The sequence below is a fragment of the Pectinophora gossypiella genome, chromosome 16 (assembly GCF_024362695.1).
Source record: "Pectinophora gossypiella chromosome 16, ilPecGoss1.1, whole genome shotgun sequence".
In the NCBI taxonomy this organism is placed as follows: domain Eukaryota; kingdom Metazoa; phylum Arthropoda; class Insecta; order Lepidoptera; family Gelechiidae; genus Pectinophora; species Pectinophora gossypiella.
In genome coordinates, this window is record NC_065419.1 from 12,779,173 (window position 1) to 12,792,151 (window position 12,979).

The 12,979-nt window shown below is 38.3% G+C and overlaps 2 protein-coding genes across 3 annotated transcripts in view; one reads left to right on the top strand and one right to left on the bottom strand.

Annotated features, from left to right (window-relative positions):
- Nucleotides 1-118: 118 nt before the first annotated feature.
- Nucleotides 119-5,745, bottom strand: LOC126373867 (F-actin-capping protein subunit beta). The gene is made up of 6 exons (XM_050020218.1): nt 5,604-5,745; nt 5,096-5,480; nt 4,244-4,443; nt 2,567-2,678; nt 2,118-2,255; nt 119-1,318 (listed from the first exon to the last, which is right to left on the bottom strand). The coding sequence occupies exons 1-5, from the start codon at nt 5,604-5,606 to the stop codon at nt 2,128-2,130; spliced, it is 828 nt and encodes a 275-aa protein (XP_049876175.1). The 5' UTR covers nt 5,607-5,745; the 3' UTR covers nt 119-1,318; nt 2,118-2,127.
- Nucleotides 5,746-6,329: 584 nt separating this feature from the next.
- Nucleotides 6,330-12,979, top strand: part of LOC126373787 (atypical protein kinase C) — a 322,244-nt gene continuing 315,594 nt past the window's right edge. Inside the window, exons 1-3 of one of the 2 annotated variants that reach the window (XM_050020083.1) lie at nt 6,330-6,485; nt 6,747-6,931; nt 7,158-7,278. In XM_050020083.1, coding sequence (XP_049876040.1) covers nt 6,770-6,931; nt 7,158-7,278 — 283 coding nt within the window. In that variant the 5' untranslated portion in view covers nt 6,330-6,485; nt 6,747-6,769. Of the gene's footprint in view, nt 6,486-6,658; nt 6,679-6,746; nt 6,932-7,157; nt 7,279-12,979 lie in introns of those variants that run through there. The other variant, XM_050020082.1, reaches the window with a different exon arrangement.

The following is a 12,979-nucleotide window of genomic DNA, read 5'->3' on the forward strand; positions in this document are numbered from 1 at the left end:
CTGAATTTATCAACCACACCTCCCGTATCTGAATCGCTAAAGGCCATTGCAACCACTCAACTCATGTAAGTATAGCCGATAGCCGTAACAACTTCATATGAATAGGTAAACAAAAAAATATTGTTCAGATAAATAGTTTCTTTATTTAGAGAGGCCAATTCAAAACTATTGTTAAAAACAATTAAAATGTGAAATAATAAATTGCAACGTTCAAAATTGGCTTGTTGCTGTAGCACTAGTTATAATATACTTGAATCTCTTATTGATATAAAGCCTTAATTTAATACAATAATCTTCTAGTTTACAATAAAAAAAAAATACTAAGCAATAAAAATGCAAAAAATGTGAGATGGGTATTGGGTAAAAAAATGTATAGGGTAATCTTAATATACTTATGTGGCTAAGTATTTTAAGTTGAACTTTCACATACTCCAACAATTAACAAAATGCAAAGTAATATAAAAGGTTGTTCACAATCAATTAGTTTAATTCACCAGTCAAGTGTCTGTCTGCTCTGATTGAGTTTTAAGGCGTGAAGTTACATAAACTCATGACTATATCCCAATTGGGATAGTCAGAGGTACATTCTGGACAGAAGAGGAGGATGCGGTGGTACAATGGTTAACACGCTCGTCTCGGCTTGACAAGAGCGGCGGGTTCAAGTCCCGTCCGAGTCAGATTTTTTTTCGTACAAATTGTCTCTACTTTTATACTTATCTTTAAACACTTCTAATAAATGAAAACCATCATTTTCATCATTTTTCATTTCTTTTTTGATCATTTTCAAATTTTGTTCAACAAAACACACTTTTAGCTCAGAATCAGGAACAGTTAAATTTAAATTTCGAATTACCCACCGTAAAATGACATTTACTTACTTTTTATTCATGTTACTCTCTCTTTTTACGAAACAGAAGCGACGTGTTTTGTTATTTTTAATGAGAGGTGTATTTATGAAATTGCATTAAAATTAGTGATCAGTTTCATCATTTAAAACAGGTAGGCAAGAAAGAAGTCACAAATTAATTTGTTATTTTGTCAGTTTAAAACCTATCGGCGTAATATAGCAAACGGGCATTTCACGAACGAGCTAATTAAGCTAATTGACTGTGATAGATAGAAGTTGGAGTATGTAAAAGTAAAAAATTCAACTATTCCCTAAGACAAGAAGTTCAAAATAGAGAATCTGGACTATTTCGTTCAAAGCACCATACGGGCTGCATTGACTGACTATGTTCTAGGTTATACTTCAATTTACAGAAGAAGAATGCAGTATCTGTCTTATCCTATGTCGTCGTACCCAATGTTGCCATCCCATCTGAAAAGAAAAAACAAACTGTTAAGACTAAGAGACTTGAAACTACATTTAGTATCCTATGATGGATATAACCGCCGACTTTATATCGCACACCCTCGACACTTCATTACAAAAATCTCAGGTAAATGCGAGTGAGACAGAAAGTCCGTTCCCCCTTTACCCCTTAAATAAAAAACCAACACCAACGGTTAATTAAATAAAAAAATAACTGTGAATATTTTCGATTTCATTTTCTGATTGGTTAACTTTGTTGATCGATATCATTCAATAAGTACAGGTGCGCTATGGACTCCTCATCAACAAGTACAGGTGCGCTATGGACTCCTCAACAACAAGTACAGGTGGGTTATGGACACCTCTACAACAAGTAGAGGTGCGCTATGGACTCTTCAACAACAAGTACAGGTGCGATATGGACTCTTCAACAACAAGTACAGGTAGGCTATGGACTCCTCAATAACAAGTATACGTGGGCTATGGACTCCTCGACAACAAGTACAGGTGGGCTATGAACTCCTCAACAACAAATACAGGTGCATTATGGACTCCTCAACAACAAGTACAGGTGGGTTATGGACTCCTCAACAACAAGTACAGATGCGCTATGGACTCCTCAACAACAAGTACAGGTGGGCTATGGACTCCTCAACAACAAGTACAGGTGAGCTATGGACTCCTCAATAAAAGTATAGGTGGGCTATGGACTCCTTAATAACAAGTACAGGTGGGCTATGGACTCCTCAACAACAAGTATAGGTGAGCTACGGAGTCTTCAACAACAATGTTAGGGTGCACATACCCGTGCGCGTTCAGTCAGCACGCGCCACGTGGCGGCGCTGCAGCGCGAGCGCGAGGTCGTGTTGGAGGGCCGCCGTGCGCCGCTGAACGTCGGCCGGAACCACCGAGCGCAGGCCGTTCACTATGTCCTTGGTTTTGCCTGAAACATGCAGTCAATAATAAGTATTAGTAATATATCACATGAAACGGGGCGAAATTGGTCCAAGAACCAATACAGATGAAAAAAAAAAAAAACATAAAACATCTTTTTTGCCAGCAGGCAATGCATATAACCGCACCGCGCGCCGCGCGCCTTTTATCGAGGATTTCGATCAATCTACGCAGCGCATGCTATCCATTTTCCCGAACGAGAAGATTGCTACATATATGTTACAGCTGAACTTTTCTAATTGTTTTTTTTAAACAATAGAAAAGATCCTCGTTTGCATCAAATGAGACGGCATTACGTACCAAAGTAAATGTCGTTGAGCGTGTTCCGTATCTTGTTCTCCATGTCTTCGACCATGCGGCCGATGTTGGCGATGTGTGGCGTTACGTCACTCACTGCCGAGTCCTGCTCCGCCTGGGAATGTCCAAATTACATTATGTTATATTCAGATGTGAGGAGCTCGGTGGCGCAGCGGTTAATGCGCTCGGTCTGCAATTGTTGAAGTTAAGCAACTTTCGCATAGGCCGGTCACAGGATGGGTGACCACAAAAAAAGTTTTCATCTCGAGCTCCTCCGTGCTTCGGAAGGCACGTTAAGCCGTTGGTCCCGGCTGCATTAGCAGCCGTTAATAACCATCAATCCGCACTGGGCCCGCGTGATGGCCCGTGCCCCAGCACAGATTCAAGTTTACCCATGATAATTACTTTGAATAAATGATTCAGATTCTGTATGTGTCGACATACACGGAGGAGAGAAAAAAGCAAGAATTGGGTGTAGTCTCCTAGGTCAAAGATAAATTATGAAATTCTGATTATTACTAAATAAAGACAGGTCTAAAGGTGACAGAAAACGTTTTCTTTTATTCTAGTTAACTTATTTATGAATTTTAATAGAGCAAAATGTAATAAATGCGACATTTTGTCACGTTTTTCTAAGACGTCCCAGGTTGCTTTTTCATACAAATTCCATAGTAATCTCATGTTTTGACGTTTAGTAAAAAGTAACTGATTTGACTAGTTGGAAACTGGCCTATTCTTGGACAGCCCCTTAAAGTTCAAAAACCTTATCAAAATAAGCGCCTACACTACAAAATGAAGATGCAAACACTACAATAACACAATACACATTGTGTTTGTGTTCCAGAGCAAAATGTTACATCCTCTTTTCAGCTATCTAGTCCTGTCAGAAGCAACTGTTGATCTGACCATCCAACACTTCTTGTGCTGCTTTAACGCGTGATTGCGAGCGAGACAAAGTCCGCCAGCTTTTCCCTTACTGCTGCACGCCTCCCGGCCATTTAAGCCTAAAGTTAGACCCAGGGGGGGTGAGGTCTGCGCCCGATATGAACTGGTGCGGGGCGGAAAGTTACCCTCCTATACGTAGTATTATTCTTTATTCTACGGCGAGGGTAAAACCAGTACAAATACATCATCATAGGCCAGAACAATGAACCTATAAAATGCTACTTAGGTTCTATGACGATCTTGTGACGTAGCGAGTAGGCGCCGCTACTTCAAAAGCGCTCCCCTGATGCCGGGCAGCAGCGGTATCAGTACTGGTTGGAGACCGAGGAAATGGATTCTGGTAGGGCTCTAGCTGGAAACATCACCAATTGAGAAATTGGTTGGTGTACTGCAGAACGGAAGGCGATTGGGCCAACCACCGTTCTATACGCCCTATCTATGGAGTAACGGCGATTATTCCACCGACAAGACTGCAGCTCTTAAATAAAGAGAGAGAGGCCAGAACATTGATAGATTACGGTGAGTGGCTGTGTAGCTGTCAAGTTTGCTGCAAGATCATCTGTGACTTATCAAGCCAATAGCAGCACGGCGTCTTTTTACCACATTTCTTTAGGGAAGAACAGTTGTGTGAAAAAGAAGCCTTTTCTGTACAAATACAGGTTAAGGCCAAAAACTCATTTTTTGGGCAACACAATTCCTTGTAACATTATCCTTAACCAAAGCTCATAATCTCACCTGTCTTGTAAGACTGCCGCCAAGGTTCATGGTGCCACTGCCCTCCTTGTTGGTCTGTAGCCATAGCATGGCCGTCGACGTCAATTTGTAATGAGCGTTCCGTCCTGAGCTCTTCTCCACTACTTCCACCACATGGATGGAGTCCCAGCATCCTTTTATTTTCTGGGAGCCATCACCAGCCTTCTTTATCAATATTACTCCTGAAAATTTTAGAAATAAATTTAATATTTTTGAATGAAAAAATAAAATAAAGATAAACAAAATTATGGCTTACAAGCATTTTAGATTCATATTCATACATAATTACATACATACATGTGTAAACTCATGCCTATTTCCCACTGAGGTAAGCAGAGTAAAGAATCCATTTGCTTTGATCCTGACACATTTTTCTGGTATAATTAAACACACACATAACTCATACATAATTGTGTTTCTTAATATGTTATAAAATAAATTAATCACATATATCAAAAGTACTTTTGTTCAAAATTCAAGTGATACCTATTAGAGTTTTCGTCATAAAACTCATACATTCAATTGTTATTTGAGGAGGCACTTTTGAAGTACTATAAATACATTATATGCCTGCTTAACTATACTTATTCATTATAATAGTTTAAAAATTTCATTCATTGTTGTTTCTTTTTATTCGAAGTATGCTTTCACTAAAATTAATAGCTTCTGAACATTTCAAATATCATTCCAAAGTACAAGAAGTGCTGTAGATAATGTTACACAAATAACAAGAGCCATCATTATAGTCCAAGCTAGATAACACATATTTACTATTTTATCAAAGTTGGAAGGATGTAGCAGATACTGATAAGACTTTCAAACAAAGTTATTTACCTGCAAACCCATGGTCCATGTCCCATAGGTATACTGAGCTCACTCCACCCTCGAAATACATTTCTCTATACTGATCAAATGCATGATTAGCGTCAATCTCCAATTTTCTTAATCTCTCTGAAGGCATGGACCCATCTTCCAGAGGAGGATCGTACGTATTTGACCACGGGGACCTGTACGAGTCCCCATCGCGATTGTAGTCGCATAGCAGATAATCTTTCCCGTTGCTACGGTCCTGTGCTATTTTCAAGGGCTGATCCACAGAAGATAACAGGTCCTCGCACAAACTTGGCACCAAATCAATTAAATCTGTCAGGTTCTTCTCTATCTGCTGGGGAGGCAGCCTCCGCATCAAATCCAAAGCGCAATCCATTTGCTGCTCTGTCTGAAATACGAGGATATAATGTAACTCCCATAAGTTCGATGCAAGTATTAGTCATCACAACAAATAGCTCCAATGAGGAAAATCTACGAGGATACGACGTGTAATTAACGCAGCGTTATTTACCATTTCTTTAAGACCTATTTAATTAAAAACTAAGCGAAATAAAGTGAAAAATAATTATTTTAGGCGAAAATGTTTAATTCCCAAAATGAGAATTGACATAAGCAATTTATTTTCGTTTAGAAATCTGGTTTACTTACAGTTTTGTTTTTCTATGGTTGTTTTTTGGCTTTTTTGGTTTCTGAACGCAAATATAAAGGTATTTTATAGTGCAACATTTATTTGATGATCATATTTTTAATTTATCATGAAATTTTACATCATAGGTATCTTTCTTATCAATAAGTGGTACATTGACCGTGTCAATTCGTGTTATTTCGGAGCAAGATTTACTCGTACGTACGAAAATAATACATTGAAAGTAGGTGCTTTAAAAAACCAGGCTTCAATAATAATTTTAGACAATGATAAAACTATAACAAAATTCAAACAAAATTGTATTCTTTACTTTTGTCTAAAACAATATTTTTACATAATACTGGCAATAAAATTATTTTATTCTTATTCTTAACACGATGTCAAAAAAACCCAATGTGTTTTCTACCGGAAACAGCTGGATACGTCATTCCATAATTCACTGATGTTGGTGTAATCCAGAGACGCCGGTATATTTATCTCTGTTTTACTTCACAGGTTATCATATGTAAGAATAGGTAAGGTATCGTTTTGTACTCACTATTTTCTCGTTTTGTTGCCGGCATTGTATCCTGTGTGTGGAGTAATGTCAGTTTGTCATTCCAATGTTGTGTCAAACTTTTGTTGATATTACTTTTTATTTACGTGACTTATCGTGAAATACGGTTACATTTTTATCAATGGGATTTTAATTCTTGTTTATAACACACTGAAGTGCCTTAGTCGTGTTCACGCCGTGTTTTAGTTAAGGTTTGTATTAGGTACCTTTATGATTCATAATTGGAGAATGTTACCTGCTTTATCACATTATAACGCCTATTATAGAGGTTGAAACAGGAAGTAAACGTTACTAAACAGCTCATTGTTGCTGTCCTGATTTGTTTTTGGAGGTTTTCGTTTGAATAATAGGTGTAAATAGCCGTATTTAATTCATAGGTTATGGGTAAGTTGAGTGTTAAGAAACCTTACAGTTATCTTGTTAGAGAGTGCACAGGATTTGCATGGTTGCAGATATTGGAGCTTATTGCGTTGTGATGATGCCGACCCAGCTGGTGAGCCAGGATAACCATGCGAATGACATCAGGGTGAAGACTGTGTATAGTGGGGATGTGATGATAACCTACATCAACCATAACATCACCCTGGAGGAGTTTACTCAGGAGATGGTCGCTATATGTCGGTTCCCACCGGATCAGGTATGTATAAATCAGGTATATTATAAATTAAAAAAATGTGGTAGGCTGAATATAGACACCTGTTGCATGGCCGAGTTAGAAACTTATTGGTAAAGATATAAACTTGAATTCCAGATCTGTAGGTTTATTAAACTTATTACTTGAGTGCATAGACCTCATTATTTAATTTTTCTATGATTTTAACCTGATGGATATTTTTTAAAGTCAAGATGTATGTCCTTTCCAGGTGTTTACAATGAAGTGGGTGGATGAGGAAGGAGATCCGTGCACCATCTCTACGCAGCTGGAGCTGGACGAGGCGCTGCGGCTGTATGAACTCAACCGGGACTCGGAGCTCACCGTACATGGTAAGTCCTTACTTAACTTGCTTTGCTTCTAAGGAAAATACCTAGTGCTAAGTTGAAGAAGGAACCAAAACTAGTGGCACACTACGATGACAGTCTTGACGTTTGTCCCGCTCATCAAGTTTCATATTAATTTATAACTGTGGTAAAGAAGCAATTTGCTGTACTTTATTGTGTTCATCAAGTTTCGTATTAATTTATAATTATTTAGTCGGAGCGAATTGCGGTATTTTATTATGTCAAAATGATAAAAGCTAGAAATATGTTGACAATTTAAAAAACATGATGAATAAAACGTGAAAAAGACACTGTGGAATATGCTCCTAGAGACAGTGCATTAGTGCACTAAACTAAGCGAACTATTAAAAAAAGATAAACTAAAAATAAAAAGAAATAAAAATATCAACTCTGAACCGCTATTGTATTATGTACATAATAAAAAATAATAATAAAATATACCTTTGCTATGGTATGACTCTGAATGTGAAAAGACATTGAAAAAAATAAAATGCAACAAATTTAAAAATTGCCATCCATTTTTAAATACTGAATAAGCAATATTACCTACTTGTATTTTTAACTATATGCATATATCTAACTGATCACTCAAACACACTTACTTAACACATCAATACTTTATCTGGAGAAGAGATATTTCACAAATATTTTGCCGCTTTACATAGCTGTCAAATGGAATAAAAATTAATAGGTACATAAACACATTTTTAAATGGTTGATATCCTAATTTTCTTCAACAAAACCCCGATTTAATAATTAATTTTAGGAGGAGCTCGGTGGCGCAGTGGTAAATGCGATCGGTCTGCGATTGTTGAAGTTAAGCAACTTTCGCAAAGGCCGGTCATAGGATGGGTTACCACAAAAAAAGAGTTTTCATCTCGAGCTCCTCCGTGCTTCGGAAGGCACGTTAAGCCGTTGGTCCCGGCTGCATTAGCAGTCGTTAATAACCATCAATCCGCACTGGGCTCGCGTGATGGTTTAATGCCCGATCTCCCTATCCATCCATAGGGAAGGCCCGTGCCCCAGCAGTGGGGACTAGCGTGTCCATTGCGTGGTTTTGTTGACAAAAAACCACATCCGAATGTGCTTTTTCAAAAAAGTGATTTCGTGGTTTTCTCTGTAAGGCGACGGTGTTCAAAGCGGCTGCAAGTTGTCTATAACTAATCATAGCTCTGTCCATTCTTCTAGGGATTACGGGCCTGCGTTTCCCTCTCTAACTTGCGACCGGCCTTTTAACCATAAGCAGTTTTTTTGCTAAGCAGTATCGGCGTGTAAGGCATGCCCGCCCATTATTGGGATGCCTTTTTTTTTTGACGTGACTTATTGTAGATTTGCCGCAGATGGCATTAACTACTTGGCCGGACAAATGGGGAGCGCTGAAGGCTCTCACCCGGTACAACGTTTAAGACAACAGGCCTGAGGGTGCCCAGTTGGGCGCGAACTTCGGCTCAGGGCGTCGTCTGAGAGGAAAAATATTTGAAAGAATTAAGCGTTGAATGAGGGAAATCGTTGACCAAGCCGGCGGGGTCGGTATCGGGGCCCTGAAGTGTAATTGGGATGCCTGTATTTAGATTATTGTAGATTGCTACAGGTTTTCCTAAGTGTAGGATCTATTCAGACGTATGTAAATATAAGTGTGTGTTTAATGTATGTACTTCATATTGTATTTAAAACGTGTTCATGTTGCGCACATGCAATTTATCACGAGACGATGCAAACTGCAAGACTCCTAGAGTAATTACCACTCATTTGACTACCTTAGCGTGCTAGTTACTGCTATTACATCACATACTCTTTAGAATAAGCCGAGAGTAGACACTGGCGGTGATTCCAGTGCACACCATTTAATTTTATTTTAAGTTATACCTGATACCTGTTTCGTATCAACAGTGGCTGCAAGTTGTCTTTGATTACTTGTGGCTCTGCCCACCCCATTAGGGATTACGGGCGTAAGTTTATGTATGTATGTATGTGTTATACCTGAAAATGAATACAGTGAAGGATGAAATTAGGGGTTCAGTCCTAAACTACCAAGCAAGGCTGAAAAAACATCCCAATGAATTGGCAATCCAGCTTACCAGTCAAACCTATAGGAAGCGACTCAAGAGAAAAGATATACTGGAGCATTCAGAAGAATGAGTGGTCATAGTTCATTAGCTAATTATGAGTAGCTGTCTTCGCTGGAAGACACACTCTACCTGACAATTCACTTATACCAAATCTTCTCATAGTAAACAAAAAAAAGGTAATAGCCAGGAAAAAAAAAGTTATACCTGTCATTTTCTTATCCGCTGAAAAAGAAACTGACGGGTAATCGACAGGTATAAAATTTATGGAACACACGTCAATTTTAGGTAGAAATTTAACGATTTTTCGTCAACTTAACTCTATCAACTTAATTCTGTCGGGTTCAATTACCCAAACACGTCAAACGAGTTGCATATGAGCGAGATGTCTATTTTATTCGTCCGGGTTATTAATTCATTTTAAAATTAACAGTTGTCAATCATCCGTCCCTTTCGTTTTCGGCGGATAAGAAAATGACGGGTGTAACTTAAAATAAAATTAGGATGTATCTGCAGGAATCGGGGCCAATATATACTGCACATATTACAAGAATTCACGCCTGTAGGTCCGTATTGTAGTGGCCAGTGTACCGCCTAACTCTAACCACAAGTCGTTAAAAGCCAATTAAAAGTAATTTGCACTGCAAATTTTGCAGCCTTGTGTAAAAAACGAAGGATTAAAAATAAATAAATATGGAGTTGATGACTATTTAGTTTAATAGTTCGCCAACCACTTAGAAAAAAAAAAAAAGCAAACTTCCGCACCACTTAATAAAATAAAATTAGATGGTGTGTACGGTCACGAGTACTAATATGTAAACAATTTGGTACCATGTCACATTAACTTTGTTGACAAATTGAACTGTAAGTCTCACTAAATGTCAAACATGTTAGTGCGACAGAGTCCTAAAGTGGGTACATTATATTGCTCATGACTGTACTATAATCAGCACCTGTATACAACAATGCTTAGGTCTAAAATCTGAACAAATAGAAGTTTAAATAATAAATAACAAACGAAAACGAACCGTGGAAATATTGGAGAAAGCTTTAATTTCTCATATTTTCATTTTGTAATAAAGGCTTTCCCCTGCTCATTTTCTTAGAGGAAAACTCAAAATTGCGATGGGCGTCGCGTCACGCATTATCATAAATGAATAATTTATGTTCAAATAAATAATTTATTTCATTCTAAGCAACATAGCAGTAAACAAAAACGGGGAGAAGTTCAGAGACATTTTCAAAAGTTTAAAGAAAAACTGAACTTATATTTTTATACAATAATAACATACCATACATAATCTCACGTCTATTTCGCAATTCCCGTCTATTACCCCGGGGTAAGCAGAGACTATGGAATTACATTTGCTTCGATACTGACACAGTTCTCTTGCTTTCTCCTATATTCATTAATCGTTTCATACACGCATGCCGGTTTAGAGTAGATCGTACTGAACCTTTTTTAAGGACATAACAAATAAATAGTAATAATAAATAAATAATAATAATTTTCATAGGATTGGATAATAAACTAACAAAAATCAACCAACTAAACAAACCATAAACAACCATAAACATTACAAAAAAATAATAATATAAAAATTCAGTTTATACGACTGCTACACACTCCAACCACAACCTTATGTTGTTTGATTACATATGTAATAAACAAACAAAAATTTAAAAAAATATTTAAAGAATTCACCTGAACCCACACGATAGTAGAAGAAGACCTGAAGGTCGGGAGGGTTAAATAGGCAACGACGCAATTTATCTAAAAAAGCAATATTGCTATTTCACATATGTTTGCATTGCGCACTTACTTTATTTGCAATATTGCTTTTTCAGAGGAATTGTTTCGATGTGGCCTTTTTAACCCACCCGGTAATCGCTTCCGTTAAAAACCGGACCTGTGAAGTCTTCAAGTTGATCATGTCCTTGTGAAAAACAGGATAACGTTACTAGTATTAAACATAACGACCAGTTCAGTACAATTATTGATTATATTTCAATAAGATAACGTTTTACAAACGTCTCAATGCGCGGTAAGAATTAGATCTGTCAAAGTACGTAAGCTAGCTGTTGTGACGTTAGTTAGCATAGTGATGTATCAATCGATATTAGGTAGATTGACTCTTTTCTGTCTAACACTAGGGAGATGGTAATAGTCAGAAACTGATGCAAGTTATTTTCTGATGATTTGTTTCTTTGCCTATTTTATAGAACGAGGTAAGATCTAGGGTACGAACGTAACACGTAACGGGGAACGTAGTGGGTAGCTCACTGGTACGGGCTAACCTATAAAATGCTACTTAGGTTCTATGATGATCTTGTGACGTAGCGAGTAGGCGCGGCTACTTCTAAAGCGCACCACTGATGCCGGACAGCAGCGGTATCAGTACTGGTTGGAGGCCGAGGGAATGGATTCTGGTAGGGCTCTAGCTAGAACATCACCGATTGAGAAATTGGTCTGTGTGCTGCGGAACGGAAGGCGATTGGGGCAACCACTGTTCTACACGCCCGATCTATGGAGCAATGAAGGCGATTGCTCCACCAACAAGAGCGCAGCTCTTAAATAAAGAGAGAGAGAGAAGATCTAGGGTTCTTCTCTCGTTAGTTATGCGGGCAATGACGTCATCAACCTTAGGGTTGCTATTAATTGAGCAATAAAGGATTTGTGCCCGATTAAGGGCAATAGGCTCACCCCCTATTATATGGGACTTAAGCATAGCGAGAGTAAATTGTTTTCTTCGTTTTCGTTCTGCTTACTGTATGAATTGAGGGCGTGAGTTTTGTTTAACACTTTTAAGGACAGAACGTCTAATGACGTTCCGGTCCCATGGTGCCATATTACCTATTATGAACCATCAATGACCTATGATCTCTGTCCGTGAAAGGGTTAATGTGAGATAAATACACATACAATGGAACATGATACATGCATATTATGTTAAATAATACTCTATGTGCCTATATTTGTATTTTTAATAAGTAACGAAGTGTTAAAACCAAGCAATTGGCACACTTCATTCATCATCTCCCTAGCATTATCCCGTTTTTCACAGGGTCCGCTTACCAAACATAAAGATTCGGCAGGTTCGGTTTTTTACAGACGCGACTGCCTGTCTGACCTTCCATCTCGTGAAGGGAAAACCAGCCCAATACAGGTTAGGTCACATACCTCCGAAAATGCATTTCTTGAGAATGTGGATTTCTTCAAGATGTTTTCCTTCACCGCTGATGATTGATTTATGATGCAAACAAATTCGACAAACATTGGTTTAGGCCTGTGCTGGATTCGAACCTGCGACCTCAATATGAGAGGCAAGCGTTGTACCAACTGGGCTACCACAGCTTCCAATTGGCACACTTCGTTAATCCATGAAAAACCCAGACTTTTTTAAATTAAAAACGGCATTTTCCTTATCATCACCGGCGACCGCCCTTCCATGAGCTTTTACCACGCTTTTCGCAGTTATCGCCCGAGTATGACAGTTTTGCACCAAAATCACCAAACATACAGTACTGTGCAGAATTTCCCATAAACTGCTTATCTGCCCGCATTGCGAATCCGGTCGGCCATTTACATATTCAGATTGGCATTCCGTCGACGTCGTTGC